Source organism: Ctenocephalides felis, unplaced genomic scaffold (assembly GCF_003426905.1).
Source record: "Ctenocephalides felis isolate EL2017-DRISC unplaced genomic scaffold, ASM342690v1 CF-g0.4_SCAFFOLD_01170, whole genome shotgun sequence".
Lineage (NCBI taxonomy): Eukaryota > Metazoa > Arthropoda > Insecta > Siphonaptera > Pulicidae > Ctenocephalides > Ctenocephalides felis.
The window spans coordinates 78,155,469-78,174,550 of NW_020537324.1; the positions used below are offsets into that span (position 1 = coordinate 78,155,469).

Consider the following 19,082-nt stretch of genomic DNA (forward strand, 5'->3'; position numbering starts at 1 on the left):
TTTTGCAAAAAAATTCGCAAATCGTAGAAAACAAACAAAACAATTCCATTGTCGTCATGTGGCACAATTTATTTACTGTTGGGTAATCTAATACGTAAGAAAATTAGAGGTTGAATTACGAAGTAAACAGATATTTTTTTAAAGGTCGACGCCACTGGAATTGGTGATTGATTATGGACTACTTGGAAGTGGCCAAAGGACCATCACAAGGGCCATCATTTATACAAATGGAATAGTTTTAGACCGATGGTATAAGTTTTGCAGAAGAATAGTCAAGATACACAATTTAAAACAAAAGCTAATATCTTATTATGTTTGTAATTATTAATAATGATTGAATAATTTATTTAATTTATATTATGAATTTAATTTATCTAATTTGTTTTTAAAATAGGTTTTTTACCATGGGTTTTATTTAGGTACACCTGACAAATGCCAAAAGAGAAAAAAATTGTAGGTAAAGAGATTTCGTCAAGAAATAGGTGTTACAAAAGTGAGAACGTAATAGAAATACAAATATATATTCACACATATATATAGATATATGTGTATATATTCGTGTGTATATAATATTATCCAAATAGAGGTCTTTGATCTTACAATGTGACTACATTGTATGTAGTTTGTATTGAAACGTGTGTTCTACTGTCACGATAAAATATATATAGGTGCTTGTAACAGGGATGTCCAACTACCGAGGAATTTAGGTTCATATACAAATTTATTATCTATAATTAAAACGAAGATATACTAAGCAATAACGATAATAATTGAGTATTCAAAAATATGATCATGAACAAGATCAAAAGACAAAAATTTAAAATATGGAATTAAATTTATTTTAATGTCTAATTATTTATTTTCCTCATATCCAAATACCTAAAACTAGTTCAAATCTCGACATCCAAAAACTTGAACTAAATGATTTTAATATGAAAAAAATTTTATAAACTTAAATTCAGAAATATTTTGACAAGATCAGGAATACTTAATATGCAAATGTTAAAATAAGAAGATAAAATTGAGTGATATTAAAATACGTTAGAAATCAAAACTGATCTTTATATATTCAACAACTTAAAGATCTTAACGTCCAGAAAGCTTGAAAAAAACTAAACATCTTCAAAATCAGACCTTCAAAAAATTGAACATCTAAAAAGAATGGATCTAAAAACTGGATATCAAAAAAATTGCATGAAAAAAATTGGAAATTGAAGAATTTTATATCAAAAAAATTAGACGTTGGACATCTGGAAGAATGGACAACGAAAAATTTGGAAGATCAAAACGGACAACCAAAAACTAGGCATCCAAATAACTGGGAGTCTAAAAAACTGAATATCCCAAAAAATGGACATTCCGTCGCCTAAAAAACTGGGCATCTAAAAGAATGTACAACCAAAAAAATTGGAAGATCAAAATGGACAACCAAAAGCTGACTTCTGAAAAAATGGGCGTCCAAATTACTGGGCATCCAAAGGCATCCAAATAATTGGTATCAAAAAAACTGGACAACCAAAAAAAATTACATGCCGTCGTCTAACAAAGTGGACATCTAAAAGAATGGGCAACCAAAAAACTGGAAAATCAAAATGAGTAATCAAAAGCTAAACATCTAAAAAAAACTGAGCGTCCAAATAACTGGGAATCTAAAAAACTGAACAACCAAAAACCCGCGCTTCCGAAAAATTGTATAAAAAATCTGGACGCCTAACAAACTGAAGATCCAGATAACTGGACATCCAGAAAAACTGGACAACCACAAAAATGGGCATTCGCTAAACTTGACATTAAAAAGGCTCGCCAAACAAAAAACGGTGCATCGGCAAAATTGCATAAAATCGGGACATCTGAATCAGTGTCCAAATAACTGAAGATCCAAATAAATGGAAATCCAGAAAAATTGGACATAAAAAAAATTACGAAAAATTAATTATTCAAATACTTGAAGTAAATTATAATATATATCCCAATAAATGATTATATATGACAAAATTAATTATAAAAAAAATTCCAATCAGTATTTGGCCATCACTATCCGAAAACCAATCAACTACCGTATCCCTTCTTACACACATACATATATATTTATATATATATATATATATATATATATGTATATATACATGTGCCCAAAATCTGGGTCAGCCTCTAGGTTGCCCAAGGTCGCCCTGTAGGGCCCCCAGGCGCTGTCGGACATCAAACGGAGACCACTGCGCACGTACGCCACTCGATATTACGTCATAAGAGATGTACTTTCGATTTCTTTTGGATCGAAATTCACACCGAACGGAAGATTCGATATTAGGTTGGACAACACTAATAAAATTATAGAAATACATATAAATACAACTCGGGGGGCGTCTTTTAATCACTGAGGCTTTTAGGAGGAAGAGGGGTTGACAAAAAAAATTACGAAAAATCTCATGGGGAAGGGAGGGGTATAGTAAGATATATATATATATATATATATATATATATATATTTGTAATATTTCTGCACCCCAACCGTCGAATTAAAAAAAAATTAAATAATAAAATTATTTATTCCATTAAACGTTTCGACACTTGATGTGTGTCATCATTCAGTAATCTAAAAAACATGTAACATAAGTTGATAATAAATATAGTCCAGTCATTTGGTCGTTTTGCCGGTACAGTACTCCGGGAATTCTGAAAATTGGTAATCTTATAGATTTCGAGGTGCTCTTTACGGAAATCAACTTTGCCACCTCCAATTTGAACGGCAAGTTGCCGCCATATTGAAAAAATGGCGTCAAAAAACAGCTTTTTTAAAATATCTACTTTCTGGCTCAATCTACGATAAAAGTATCTATGTACGAATTAAACTAGAGAAAATTTCCTACTATTCCTTGGAAAACCGTTTTTTTGTAAAATTGATAGTTTGAGAGTACGGCCGCCTCAAAGTCTTTGCTGCTCTCGCCGTAGTATCAAATCTGTCCATATATGACAGCACTTCGTACTTGACCACATTCTCTCTAATAATTAATATTTTCAATATTAAATTGAGCGAATAAGATCTAGAAATAAAATAATTCAAATATTTTTCTGTTTTTTTGCTGATTTTTTAACGCTTCAAGCTACTTGAAGCTATAAGGTGCTACTTAAGCTATAAGTATATTTACAGCTACTTTGCCAATAAGTGTTAAAAAATTAGCAAGAAAAAAAACGAAAAATATTTGAATTAGATCGCTTAAGATCTTATTCGCTTAATTTAACATTGAAAATATTAATTATTAGAGAGAATGTGGTCAAGTTCGAAGTGCTGTCATATATGGAGAAATTTGATACTACGGCGAGAGCAAGGACTTTGAGGCGGCCGTACTCTCAAACTATCAATTTTACAAAAAAACGGTTTTCTAAGGAATTGTAGGAAATTTTCTCTAGTTTAATTCGTACATAGATACTTTTATCGTAGATTGAGCCAGAAAGGAGATATTTTAAAAAAGCTGTTTTTTGACGCCATTTTTTCAATATGGCGGCAACTTGCCGTTCAAATTTGAGGTGGCAAAGTTGATTTTCGTAAAGAGCACCTCGAAATCTATAAGATTACCAATTTTCAGAATTCCCGGAGTACTGTACCGGCAACAGCCTTTTTTTGCACCAAATGACTGGACTAATATAAATATATATAAAGGAGGAAATTATACATACCAAACCAAGAAAAACAACAGAAAAAATTAATTATGATGTAAAATTGATTGAACACTAAATTTGTCTAATATAAAATAATAATATACTATTGTATTAACAAACGAAAAATTGAAGGAGCACATATTGCCCTCTTATATTTTATGTTATTGAAAGCGGTGCATTATGGACACTGATCAAGGTTACAACGCAAGTGTAGTCACGCAAGTGTAGTGAAGGAGTGGGAGCGGGTTGTAAGATGGTTATATATATATATATATATATATATATATATATTAATTTGGAAATATGAACAAACAACACTCTTTTTGCACTAATTTATTAAATAATAATTTTCACAAACGTTTCGAGACTAGGTTTGTCTCATCATCAGTGTGTTATAATTAATTAATTATAACACACTGATGATGAGACAAACCTAGTCTCGAAACGTTTGTGAAAATTATTATTTAATAAATTAGTGCAAAAAGAGTGTTGTTTGTTCATATTTCCAAATTAATATCTATTATCCACTCAGAATACATTTGTAATATATATATATATATATATATATATATATATTTGTTATAATTTATTTTTGTCAATCAAGACTTTAAGGTCTTATTTACAAAGCTGATAGGTGCAAAAAAGAAATAATACCAAGAAAAAATACAATAAATTGAATATAAAATGAAAAAAGTTAGTAAGATATCATGTGTATTTATTTTTCAATTTTTTTATGGGAAGAGGGGCAATTTTAAATACCGCAATGCTATACCAAGGGAGAGGAGGGGTACAAAAATTTTTAAAAAATTGATCACGTGACTAATGGACGTCTTCTTGTGTATTTATATTAAATTCATGGCAAGCCACTATTAAGAAGCCAATTCTCCAGTAAAATAGACCACCATGTTACGCTCTTTTCTTCATATAAAATGGTACGAAAAACCTGTCAAAATGCTATGTATTTGCTGTGTACATATAAAACTTAACCTAGAAAAAAACATAAAGACATCAGATAAGAATGTCATAAGTGCATCTTTCTAATCACATACGTAAAGTTAGGTTTTATGTGTAAAACGCCTGATTGTCCAGCAACTGCACAGCATTTTGACAGTTTTTAGTACCATTTTATATAAAGAAAGGAGCGTAAAATGGAGATCTATTTTACTGGAGATTTGACACTTGATGTGTAATTATTTATTATATATCTTGTAGCTTTTAAGCGGTTTGTCCTAAATATACAAAAAAACTGGAACCAAAAAATGGGGTATCGAAAAAATTTCAAATAACTGGAAATACAAATAACTAGAGATCCATAAAACTGTACAACTAAAAAATTGAACATTTAATAAACTTGACATTAAAAAAAACTGGAAAAGCAAAAAATTGGGCATCTAAAAAAATGAAAATCAAATAATTGCACATCCTAATAACTGGACATTGAAATAACTAGAAAATTTGCGAAAAATTAAATAATCTATAAAATTTATTTAATTTATTTTATAACACTCTACTGTATAATTCGGTATACATTAAATTCACAGAAAATTAATCAAAAGCTAAAAGTGCAATTTTTGTTTATTTTAATGAAATGTTCTCTGATCTCTGAATTTTTGTCTTTAATAAAACAATTGTTTGTTAAATCCATATATAAATAATTAATTAAATAATTAAATTAGCAAATATTTAACAAAATTATATTTTCTGCAACACGTTCCGAAGAAACAAACACGAGACAAGTCGGGTTCTTATCTAGAGTTGAAATAATGATAAGACGTCATGGGTAGATAGCGCTTGTAAATATTTGACTGGTTTGAGACAATCAGCAAAGGATTATAATATTAAACTATATATATATATATATATATTATAATATATATATATATATATATATATATATATATATATAAACATAGGTGCAAAACTGGCTTGGCTTTACGAGAAATTCAGACTTCACGATACTAGTCGAGTAACTATTTTTATATAATATTATATAATGCATAGTAAATTCTCATCAATGTAAAACCAAGAACAAACTATATATTACAACAATTCCCTCACAGACTATTTTCACTAAAAATCTAAATCTGATATTAATACTGCTCGATATCAGTGGGTTGCAAGTAGTTGCAAGTCCACTATCTTACCACAAAACTACAACAAGTGATTTATGATAATTAGCCTTGATAAGAAAGATTTTATCTAACTTAATATTTTTAGAATATACATATTATACTATATAACAATTTTTAATGTTTTTGGTGGAGCGATCTTTATATATATTATAAAATAAATAAATTAATATTAAAATAATAAAAAAAGTACTCACTTTGCGCAGCTAAAAGTTGTTGTTGATGTGTCACAGCCCTCTGAAAAAAAAAAATATTTATATATAATATTTAATAATAAAAATTTATAGTATATATATATAATATTTATATATTATAGAGTTATAGTAATCGCAAAAAATCGAAAATGAAAATTTTTATATATCTTTACGTTTCAAAACCTTCTGAACATTTTGGCATATCTTAGAAAAAATGGATGTATGTGTGTGTGTGTATGTATGTGTGTGTGTGCGCGTATGTGTGTGTGCGGATACAAATTTCCGTCGACGATTTCGGGAACACCGATTAACCGATTTAAATAATTCAAAAAACATCCGATTCATATTGATAAGGAGACGTACTGATTAGTTTTTGGCAAAGGCAGGTCTAGCCGTTCCGAAGATACGGGGCTAAAAGTGCCGAAAACGGTAACTCAGTTTTTAAGAGAACGGAGCGTCCGATTTGAATAATTCAAAAATCATTTTACTTGTATTAACAAGATGAAGAACTGATCAAATTTTTATGAAGGCAAGTCTAGCGGTTTCGGAGATCTAGTAAAAAAAGTAAAAAAAATGCCATTTGGCAAAGGTCAAAAATGATCATTAGACATATGCACATCAAATTATCAGATATTTTATAGAGATTTTAACAATAAGTATAAATTTTGTTTACATTCCTATGGGTTCCGTACCAATGCTTATCCGTTAGACGGCGGCGCGGCGCTCACGCGCTTCGATATTTTTTCTCTATGCAGTTAAAGCAGTACGATTGCTTTGAAAAAAAGTTCAGAATTTCCAAAATATTTCAAAATACATTTTTCTTCAAAAAGTCTTTTTCTCAAAAATCTAATTTTTCAGAGTAAATTTTTTCCAAAAATGTTAATTTTTTAAAAAACAATAATTATTGGTACGGAAAGTTCCAGCAATTTGCCTTAAGGCATGATGCCATGCGCCCCACTAGTTTGTATAATATATATGTGTGTGTATGTGTGTGATTGTGCAGATTGGTATACATTGTATTGTTCTTCAAACAAATAAAAAACAAAAATCAAAAACCAAAACACTTTTTTGGATTTTGGACGTTTCGAAACAACGTAGGGTCCATCATCAAGGCATCTGACAAAGGCATGTTCTTAGTTCCAAGATAATCAAAATAAACTAATATAATTAAAATTATGAATGAATTAGAAGAAAAAACTGACATATATAAGATCAAACAATTATCATCAAGACAAAAATAAATTCTTTCGTCTAAAAAATGTTTCCTTTCCTTAATTTTTCATAATTATTGACCTTTTCAACAATCCTTCGAACCCCAGACCTCTCCAAAGCATCTGGATCCAAGGATCTGCTCCTTTCCCTGACCGAAATGTGATCCCAATTAGGGCTCAAAAGCCTTAGGTCATTTTTGGAACCCGAATTTTTTCTCGAACCTATCGAATAGGGCTCCTGGGAGGAGGAGCTCCCTTTTCGAAGCCATTTGAAATAGGTAGACATAGTCGATTATTCTAATTTTGGTTTCACTTTGAATGGATTGTCATAATGCACATTTTTATTATTTTTATTATTTTATTATTTTTATTATTTTATTATTTTTATTATTTTATTATTTTTATTATTTTATTATTTTTATTATTTTATTTATTATTTATTTGGACATGGATATAAACACTGAAGAATAATAAATGACTTAACTAAAAAAAGTACGAATCTTAAATCACTACTTTTGATTTTAAATTTATTTAATTTGTTTTAGAGCAGAATATCCTATAAGTATTATTAATAACATATTATTATATTATTTATATAATTTATTCACGAACTAAAACTTTTTACACTTCTATTAAATTTAATTCGTCTTTTAAAATTCTTTTAAATTTCACTCGTTCGAATAAAAGTGAGAACAATCACTTAAATTATTATTAATTTATTATTATTGCGTTATTTTTTCAATCATCTACCATGCACTAGGTTAGGTAATTTATATAACAAATTAGTCATTGATTGTTTAAATAAATTATTTGTATTCAACAAATGTCAATTGCAATATTGCGAACAATATTACATCAGAAAACGATGAGACATTCACGATTTCCTTGTATTATTATATCGATGCAACATTCCAGAATTTATTTATTCATCTGTTAAAGCTGTTTTATTGAAATTTATCACTGAATCAAATTTATTGTTATTATTTTATTTAACAATAATTTCTATAGAACGTGTAAATAAACATATTAAAATGATTGATATTAAAAAAATGTAGTATCCGGAGCTACATTAATTTTAAAAGTTTAAAATTATAAAATTTAACCTCAGTTCGTCGAGACCTTTCAAATGAGACCCCACATGCCATATTAGTAATGACATTTTTTTTATCTATATCGACCCGCTGTACTGTATATAGTTCAGCAACTCGTACGCGCCTTCAGATATTAAAACTCTTGTAACTTCTAAACTGTTCGTTCATTTCAAGTGAAATATTCGGCAAATTGGTGCAGATTTATATAATCTACAAAGATGTCTTATATCATAATGCTCTATAACAACTCGGTATATTGAAAAAATCAATCCAAAATCGATATTTCGGTATTAGGCAACTATTGTATTGAATATTTTTGTGCATTTATTCATTACAAGTGTTGTAACTTTTGAACCGTGAGTCTTGGAAAAATAAAATATTCAACAAATTTATACACTATTGAATAAACTAAAAGAAGTTCTAACATTGTACAACCCTACAGCAACTTGGTGTGCTTTAAATTATAATGGAAAATGACAAAAAAGTACAAAATTTTAAAAAAAATATAATAATAATTGATTAAAAATTATTGACACTCTCGAGTATATATTTTGGTTATAACCGTTGTAACTTCAAAACGGTTCGTTTAATATTAATACAATATTTGACAAATTTGTACAAAATTAAATTATTTATAATATTGTATAACATTATATTGCCCTGTATCTGTTATAACTTTTAAACCGTTCGTTTAATATAATTGAAATATTTGACAAATTTGTATAAAATTAAATTATTTTTAATATTGTCTAACATTTTATTGCCCTACAGCAACTTGGTATACTAAAATCGCTTTTGAAACGAGACAAATGTATCAGAAAACAACGATTAAACTGTATATAAAGTTATTGAATCTGTTGTAACTTTTAAACCGTTCCTTTAATATAAATGAAATATTTGGCGAATTTGTTCAAAATTAAATAGTCAATAATATTTTCTAACAACATAATGACCTACAGCAACTCTATATTCCCTAAAAATTATTTGAAAATTGTAACTTTTAGGTTGCGTTTTAGAAGTAATGACATTAACTTGTTGTATTATATCCTTTATAACTTTTAAACCATTCGATTAATATGAACGATGTATTTGGAGAATTTGTTCAAAATTAAATAGTCAATAATATTTTATAACATCATAATCTCCCACGAGAACTCGGTGTACCCTAAAATCTTCATTGAAAAGTGTACATTTTGAGTTGCACGTCAAAAATAAGTTTAATGCTATTTAAAATATATTGCTGGCCCATTGCTGTAATAAATCCCTTATAACTTTTAAACCATTCGATTAATATGAATGATGTATTTGGCAAATTTGTTCAAAATAAAAATATCAATAATATTTTCTAACACAACAATGCTCTACGACAACTCGGTTTACCCTAAAATTAATTTAAAAGTTCACTTTATCTCAATTATCACATTCAAGTATCCAATTCAGTTTCTTGCTCTCTTGTCTCTCTTATCTTATTATAGGACAATAGAGCAAGCTTATCTTAAAATATTTAAAAAAAAATTCATTATGATGTAATTTAAGTAAGTGATTTTATTATCATCATGCGGAAATTAATAGAATATTCATGGTTTTAAACTTTGAACTTATTAAAACTAATTTTATGCAAACGTGTTCCAGATACATTTATAATTGTTTTCGAGTGCGATAATATTGTTGTAGTCGATAACACTTTTTTAAAATTAATATTTATGAATATTACAAATTAACAAAATGGAAAACAACAAATTAAACTAGGTGAATCTGGCATATTGCCTTCAGGCATAAACTTCTCGATGATAATAAACAATAATAAAATCAGTTTGAGATTTGGGACTATATCATTCAGGTGATTTTTAAATTTACGAAATCAGTTTTTGCAAAAATATGGAAGAATTTTTTTTAAGTCATTTATACGATTTGATTTGAATTTTCAACATACACAATAAATAAATGAATAGAAGAATTGTAGAAGTTTATTATTATTGGCTAGTAAGTATAATAGGATAATTACTTATTATCATGGGAAACTTATTATGTAGTTCTAGTAACTGCTTACACGTTTGTTTTATTGCATTTTAAAATGTTTTTCTATTTTTCTTCTTAAAATATGCACATATTTTTGTTCGTAATTTAATTGCAAAAATTGGCGACCGGTCACGTCGGCACATGACGAATTGGCGTCATCGCCTGATCATGGGGCAATGGTCGGTTTTGAAATTCAATTTGGTGGTTAAATAATTTTACTATGATATTATAATATTAGAGACGAATTTAGAGAATTCTATCTATATTTCAGATATCTAAACACAATTACAGTAAAAATTTTTTTGCAAAAGTTATGAAACATGAAATAAAAAAAACGAACCATCATCTGACTTTTGCAATTGCAACTCGATTTTGGGGCAACATTAGAAGTTTTAAAACTCAATTTCGTGGTTAAATTGTTACATTATAATATTATAATATTAGAGACAAATTTAGAGAATTTTATCTAGATTTTATGTATGAATTTTATCTAGATTTTACGTATCTTAACAGATTGTAATTTAAAAAATTGTGGTGAGAGTTATGCAGGATAAAGTCTAATAATGCACCATTGTATGAAACAGGGATAACGGCCAGTTTTAAAATTCAATTTGGTGGTTAAATAGTTACACTACAATATTATGATATTAGAGACAAATTTAGATAATTTTCTTAAACACATTTACAGTAGAAAAAATTTGGCGAAAGTTATGAAGATGAAGTAAAAAAATGCACCCTCATCTGACTCTTGCAATTGCAACTTGATTATGGAGCAACAATGAATTGTAAGATTCAATTTGGTAGTTAAATTGTTACCCTTTTATATTATAATATTAGAGGCGAATTTAGAGAATTTTATCTACATTTCAAATATCTAAACATATTTACAGGAGTAAAATAATGTACCATTGTCTGAAAAAGGAATGATGGTCAGTTTGGAAATTCGATTTCATGGTTAAATAATTTCTCTACAATAAAATAATATTAGAGACGAATTTTATCTCGTTTTTATGTATCTGAATAAATTTATATTAAAAAATTCTTGGTAAAAGTTAGATAACGTTAAGTACAAAAAAATCATCATCAACTTGGATTAAGAAACAACAGTAAAAGCTTTAAGATTCAATTTAAAAGTTAAATTGTAATATTTTAATTTTATAATATTAGAGACTAAATTAGATAATTTTATCGGGCAACAGTAAGAGCTTTAAGATTCAATTTGGTAATTAAGTTGTAAAATTTTAATATTATAATATTAAAGACAAATTTAGAGAATTTTATCTAGTTTTAAAATATCTAAACATATTTGTTTCAAAAAATAAGTAGTAAAAGTTATACAGAATACATTGGAGAAAGATGCACTATCATCATAAATAGCACTCGATAAGAAGATAACCATCAGTTTTAAAATTTATTTCAGTAGTTTAATTTGTCTATTTTAATAATATTAATATTAGAGACTAACTTAGAGAATTTTATCTAGATTTGATTTATCTAAACAAATTATAATAAAAAAAATCTGATAAGAATTATGCAGGATAAAGTGATATAATGCACCATTATCTAAAATGGAGATAACGGTCAGGTTTAAAATTTGATTTCATGGTTAAATTGTTACAATTTAATATTATAATATTAGAGTCGAATTTAGAGAATTTTATCCAGTTTTTATATATCAAACCGGATTTATATTAAAAAAAATTCTAATAAAAGTGTGATAGCCCAAAGTAAAAAAATACACCGCCATCTAACTTTTGCAATTGCAACTTGATTACGGAATAATAATAAAAGCATTAAGATTCAATTTGGTAATTAAATTGTAATATTTTAATATTACAATATTAGAGACTAATTTATATAATTTTATCTAGTTTTCAAATAACTAAATTTATTTACAGTAAAAAAATTCTAGCGAAAGTTATATAGGATAAATTAAATGAATGCACCATAGTATGTCAAGTTGTCTGAAGTGGATTGAGATCAGAAGACAATAGTCAATTTTCGTAATTTAATTTGTAAGTTTATTTGATCTACTTACTATTATAATATTAGAGAAAAATTTAGAGAATTTTATCTAGTTTTAAAATATCTAAACATATTTGTTTAAAAAAATTGCTAGCGAAAGTTATATTGGATAAACTGAAAAAAATGTAGCAAAACAAAAAGTAATAATTGATCAGGACATTGAATATATTCTTAGTATAATTTAACTTTCAAAAATAAACTCAGTAGTTATAGACTAAATTATAATAGATTTTATCAAGTTTTCAAACATCTAACAATAATTATTTAAAAAAAATTCTGGCGAAAGTTATATAGGATAAAATAAATAAATACACCATGACAATATACAACAAATGATCAAGATATAGAATACACGTTTTTTGAATTATTTAATAGTTAAAAATTAAATTTAGTAATATTTTTTTACGTTCACAAATTATAGAGCGTTTTATATTGATTTTAAATATATAAATATTTTTTTAAACAAAATTTAAACATCACAAAACAAATGACTATTTGGGAACAAGAACTTGAAAATATCTACCCTGAAGGAAAGCAAAAATTATGAATAAAATTTACATTTATCAGTATCATCACCTTAGAGACAAATTTAGAGAATTTTATATAGAATGCAAATACCTAAATATAATTACTTAAAAAAATTGCTAGCAAAAGTTATACTGGTTATAGCAAAAGTATGCACTATTAGCATAAATGGCACTCGATCGGGTAATAACCATCAGTTCTAAAATTTATTTCAGTAGTTTAATTTTGATATTTTAATATTATAATATTAGAGACAAATTTAAGGAATTTTATCTATGTTTATAAATCTAAACAAAATTATTTAGAAAAAATCTAGCGAAAGTTATACAAGATAGAGTGAAAAATGCACTATTAGTATAAATAGCACTCGATCAAGAAATAACCATCAGTTTTAAAATTTATTTCAGTAGTTTAATTTGTATATTTTAATATTATAATATTAGAGACAAATTTAGAGAATTGAATCTAGTTTTTAAATATTTAAAAATTAATTTTGAAAAAAATTGCCAAGAAAAGTTATACAGGGTAGAGTAAAAAATGCACTATTAGTATAAATGACACTTGATCAGGAAATAACCATCAGTTTTAGAATTTCTTTCAGTAGTTTAATTATTGTATTTTAATATTATAATGTTAGAGACAAATTTAGAGAATTTAATCTACGTTTTAAAAATCTAAACATAATTTTAAAAAAATTCTAGCAAAAGTTATACGAAAGAGAGTAAAAAAATGCACTATAAATGGCACTCGATCAGGAAATAATCATAAGTTTTAAAATTTATTTCAGTAGTTTAATTTGTATATTTTAATATTATAATATTAGAGACAAATTTAGAGAATTTTATCTAGTTTTTAAATATCTAAAAATAATTATTGAAAAAAATTGCCAGCAAAAGTTATACAGACTATTGAGACAGAAAAAATGCACTATTAGTATAAATAGCACTCAATCAGGAGATAATGGTCAGTTTTAAAATTTATTTCAGTAGTTTAATTTGTATATTTTAATATTATAATATTAGAGACAAATTTAGAGAATTTTATCTAGTTTTCAAATATTTAAAAATAATTATTGAAAAAAAAGCCAACAAAAGTTATACAGGGTAAAGTAAAAAAAAAATGCGCCATGATAATATAAAGTAATTGATCAGGACATTGAATACTTTTTAGGGATTATTTAAAAGTTAAAAATAAATTATTATATGGACAAATTAAAAAGAATTTTATATAGTTGTTAAATATATAAATAAATTTTGTAAAAAAAATTTGAACACCACAAAACATAAAAACCACAGAACAAGAAAACCGAACAAATTCTTAACTTTTATAATAATAATTATTATTTTTATTTTTAAATATATTTTTAAATTAAATCCATACGTGCACTTTGACTCAAAAAACACGACTAAACCTTGCTTCAAAAATATTTAAAAAAAATCTTGTTTTAAAGATTTTTTACACAATATTTTTATGTAAACAACAAGCACAACTTATATCAAACAACACATTAAACACACATAAACACTATAAAAAATTACACCATCATAATTTTAACATTAATAAACACTATAATTTTTAAAAAACTATTTTAGTTTAAAAATAACTTATATACAAAATTGTATAAATTTAATAATTTGTCCATATGTTTAATTGAAATTTTAGTTATGTAAGTTTTAATAAACGCGCACAGTCCGAGCTAAAAAATACGACTGGAGTAGATGAAGATATAAATATATATTTATATGTATATTTAAATATATAATTTATATGTTTGTGACATTTTGTCAAACGAATACAAAGACATTTTCACATGTCACCATGTGATAAGACTCATTCGTGATGAGTTAGGTACTAATAGTAGTAATTGGAGAAAAACGTGATAGATACATATATATTTGTATCAAGTATTGAAAGATTTAGACCGGGAGCTGGGGGAAATAGATTGATGGGGATTTTCATTCTTATCCCGTTCCATAGAGTGCGCTAACTCATTTGTAGCACGTAAATGTACCCGTAGGTTCAATTCTAGGGAAAGATAGAATAATAAATAAAAGAAAGGCAATTTTAATTCTTTCTGCATATCATCGACAACAACCTTAGCACGTAAATTTACCCTGAAGTTCAATTCTAGATAAGATTTATTCATATAATACAGAAAAGATAAACCTGATTAAGTTGACTAAATGAACTGAGAACAAAATATACGCGCATAAAATATATTTTCAACAAAATCACATACATGCTGTAAAAAATATACTATGAGAACAACAAAACTAAACATTTTTTATAGTGCAAATGCAACGGAAAAGCGTTACGCTTGAGTCGAGTGCCAATGATTCCTCGATTGTGATTGGTTGACGTGTCGCGTGAGAGTGTTCTTCAATTGTATGCGTACACGTAGTGCCATCTCGTAACATAGCAAAACACTTTTACTTCAATCGTGTGAACCTTACGCGCACTCTTTTTTTTGTTCTGTGGTTTTCATGTTTTTTTGGTTTTAAAACAAATTTTTTAACAAAAAATTGTTTATATTCTTAACAACTATATAAAATTATCTTCAATTTATCTATATATTAAAATACTATAATATTTTATTTTTAACTATTAAATAATTCCTAAAAAATATTCAATGTCCTGAGGAATTATTTTATATTATCATTGTGCTTTTTTTTACTTCATCCTGTATAACTTTTGCTGGCAATCTTTTTGAATAATTATTTTTAAATATTTAAAAACAAGATAAAATTCTCTAAATTTGTCTCTAATATTATAATATTGAAATATAATAATTAAAGTACTGAAATAAATTCGAAAACTGATGGTTATTTCCTGATCGAGTGCCATTTATAATAATAGTGCATTTTTTCACTCTATCCTGTATAACTTTTGGCAGGTATTTTTTTAAGTAATTATTTTTAAATATTTAAAAACTAGATAAAATTCTCTAAATTTGTCTCTTTTATTATAATATTAAAATATAATAAACTACTGAAATAAATTTTAAAATTGATGGTTATAACCTGATCGAGTACCATTTATACTAATAACTAAGAGTGCATTTTTTCACTCCATCCTGTATAACTTTTGACAGCAATTTTTTGCAATAATATTTTGGAATATTTGAAAACTAGATTAAATTCTCTAAATTTGTCTCTAATGTTATGATACTAAAAAATGTAAAGTTTATTCATGATTTTTGTTTTCGTTCAGGGTAGATATTTTCAAGTTCTTGTTTCCAAATAGTTATTTGTTTTGTGGTGTTTAAATTTTGTTTAAAAAAAATTACTTATACGTGGTCTGTTCAAAAAGTACCCGGAATTTTCGTATATAAATATAAAATATTTATTTATTCGTCTACATTAATGTGGTCCCCTTCAAAGTAATCCCCCCCAGATATAATACACTTATGCCAGCGTTTTTTCCAATTTTCGAAGCACCCTTGATATTCACTTTTTGATATGTCCTTGAGCACTCTCAGCGATTCGGCCTTTATTTCTTCAATCGAGGAAAACCGCCGTCCTTTCATGGGTCTCTTCAACTTTGGGAATAGGAAAAAGTCACACGGAGCCATATCTGGTGAATTTTTGCACTTTGCAACACTTTATTTCATTTTTTACGCAAAATTTAATACAAATTCTTTGGCTTTTCAATTCTTCCATTGTAAAAATCGCCGAGCTCAGAAAAACACGTCGAACCTTAGCGACTACCACAGACAAAGTAAACAGTGAATATAGCTGAAAATTTCATCATACTTTAGGGGCATGTATACCAACACAATAAAAAAAAAAATTGACAATCAGACACTCCAGACCCGCGAAATTTAATTATTAGTAATTCCGGGTACTTTTTGAACAGACCACGTATATTTAAAATCAATATAAAACGCTCTATAATTTGTCTGTGTAAACAAATATTACAATATTTTATTTTTAACTATTAAATAATTCAAAAAACGTATATTCTATGCTTTGATCATTTGTTGTATATTATCATGATGCATTTATTTACTTTATCCGGAATAACTTTCGACAGATTTTTTTTTTAAATATTTATTTTTAGATGTTTGAAAACTTGATACAATTCATTATAATTTGCCTATAACTACTAAGTTTATTTGCGAAAGTTAAATTAATCTAAAAAAGTATTCAATGTCCTGATCAATTATTACTTTTTATTTTGCTAATTTTTTTTAGTTTATCCAGCATAACATTCGCTAGCAATTTTATAAAATGAATATATTTAGATTATAAAAAGTTTTTATATATCTAAATTTGTCTCTAATATTATAATTGTGTCTAAAGAAGTGTTACTTCAACAATTTTAGACTGTATCTTATATGGCGTGTGAGGTATCATTTGAAAGGTCTTTTTTTTAAAAGAATTCGAATACTGAACTAGAAATTAAATTAGAATTAATCAGTTTAATTAAATTTAAAAAATATATGAATATTGGTTGCCAGTCCCTGATATAACATTCAATAACAATGGTGAGGCGATATCAATATTTATTCTGTTCCATATATTTACATTGTGCATAAATAGAAATATTATTATATTTAATAAACGTTTAAATAAATATTTAGCGAACTCATCATAAAAGTGGGTTAAGATAATTCATATTTAAATCTATATTTTATGAAACCACGAACCAACTCGGTCGTTATTTCGTTTATTTATAATTCCGTCGTTATATAATTGTACAAATAATTCTTCTACAAACTGTCTTTATATAATAGATTTATTAATCGATCCTATGATTCAAATTAGTAATATATTATGTTTTTTTAAAATTTTAATAGTAATTTTAATCAAGTTTAAAATCAAAAGCAGAGTCGAGAAAATCACCGTGATGAAAATGTTTTTGGTGGCGCCATCCATTATTTAGCATTTATTTAAACCATTGTAAGATACAAACAGTAATAAAATAAAACTAGTGGTGTATGGCATCGTGCCTTAAGGCAAATTGCTGGAACTTCCCGTACCGTAATAAAATATTCGAGAAATTTTAAACATATTACAAATATATTATTACAAAAACTGCAACTTTCATTATTTTTTGCTATTTTATTGTTATATCTAAGCAAATTAAATGTAAATCATAAATCAATTTATCTTCAGAACATTAACAATCGTCATTTCATTTCGAATTTAATTAAAATTACACAAAAAATTGAATTTTGTATTTAATTTACACAAAATTGAAAAAGTGCTCTCTTCTAGTCACAGTGTCAACGCATTTGCAATTAATTCTGTGAGACATTTTCACTTATACTGTGCTTAGCTTGGCGACTTTTTCACATTTTTCAATAGTTCTCACAAAATTGAAAAAGTGCTCCAGTACATAAACAGTCTAAACGCACTTGGGCAAACATTTGTACCAGAGTGGCGCTTAGACTGTGCTTAGCCTGGGTAATTTTTTGAATTTTTGATCCAAAACTACAAAAATATTTTTTGAAAAAAAAAAATTAGAAACAATTTTTTTTTTCCAAAAGCAATTATTTTGTTGAAACAAGCAGAAAGTTCTTTGAATCATTTAAATCAGACGCTTAGTTCTCTCAAACACTGCCATTTTTTTCAACATTTAGCTCTGTATCTCCGAAACCGCTGGGCCTACCTTTGCCAAAAACTAATAACCACTATTCCCCGTCATTACTAATTGAATGTTTTTTAGATCATTCAAATCGGATACTCGGTTCTCTCAAAAACGCAATATCTATTATCTACACTCTTTGCTTCGTATCTCCCTAACGGCTGGACCTGCCTTTGCCAAAAACTAATCAGCACATCTCCCTATCAACAGCAATCGAATGTTTTTCGAATTATTCAAATCGGTTAATCCGTGCGCCCGAAAACGTGAACGAAAAATTGTATCCGCATATATACACATACTCACACACATCCATTGTTTCTAAGGTATACCAAAATGTTCAGAAATCTTTAAAACGTAAAGATAAGCAAAAATATGCAGTGTCGATTTATGGACGATTACTATAACTACCCTACGGGAAGTTAATAATATTAAATTAGTTATAAGTGAAATTTTGCCTTGAGGCAAGTTGCATGAACATCTTCGATACTAATAAATAATCGACTGGTTAAGTGGTGTATGGCATCGTTCCTTAAGGCAAATTGCTGGAACTTCCCGTATCATAATGAAATATTCAAGAATAAAATTTAGTGAAAAATATTTTTTTTACAAATTATTTAAATAATTATTTAAATATTTTAGAAAA

The 19,082-nt window shown here is 26.9% G+C and overlaps 1 protein-coding gene across 1 annotated transcript in view; it reads right to left on the minus strand.

The window, feature by feature from the left end:
• The window catches only part of LOC113366517 (5'-AMP-activated protein kinase subunit gamma-1-like), a 123,600-nt gene that overhangs the window by 98,750 nt on the left and 5,768 nt on the right, over positions 1 to 19,082 (minus strand). The window contains 1 exon segment of the mRNA XM_026608138.1: positions 8,422 to 8,432. Within this exon segment, the coding sequence (XP_026463923.1) occupies positions 8,422 to 8,432 (11 nt within the window).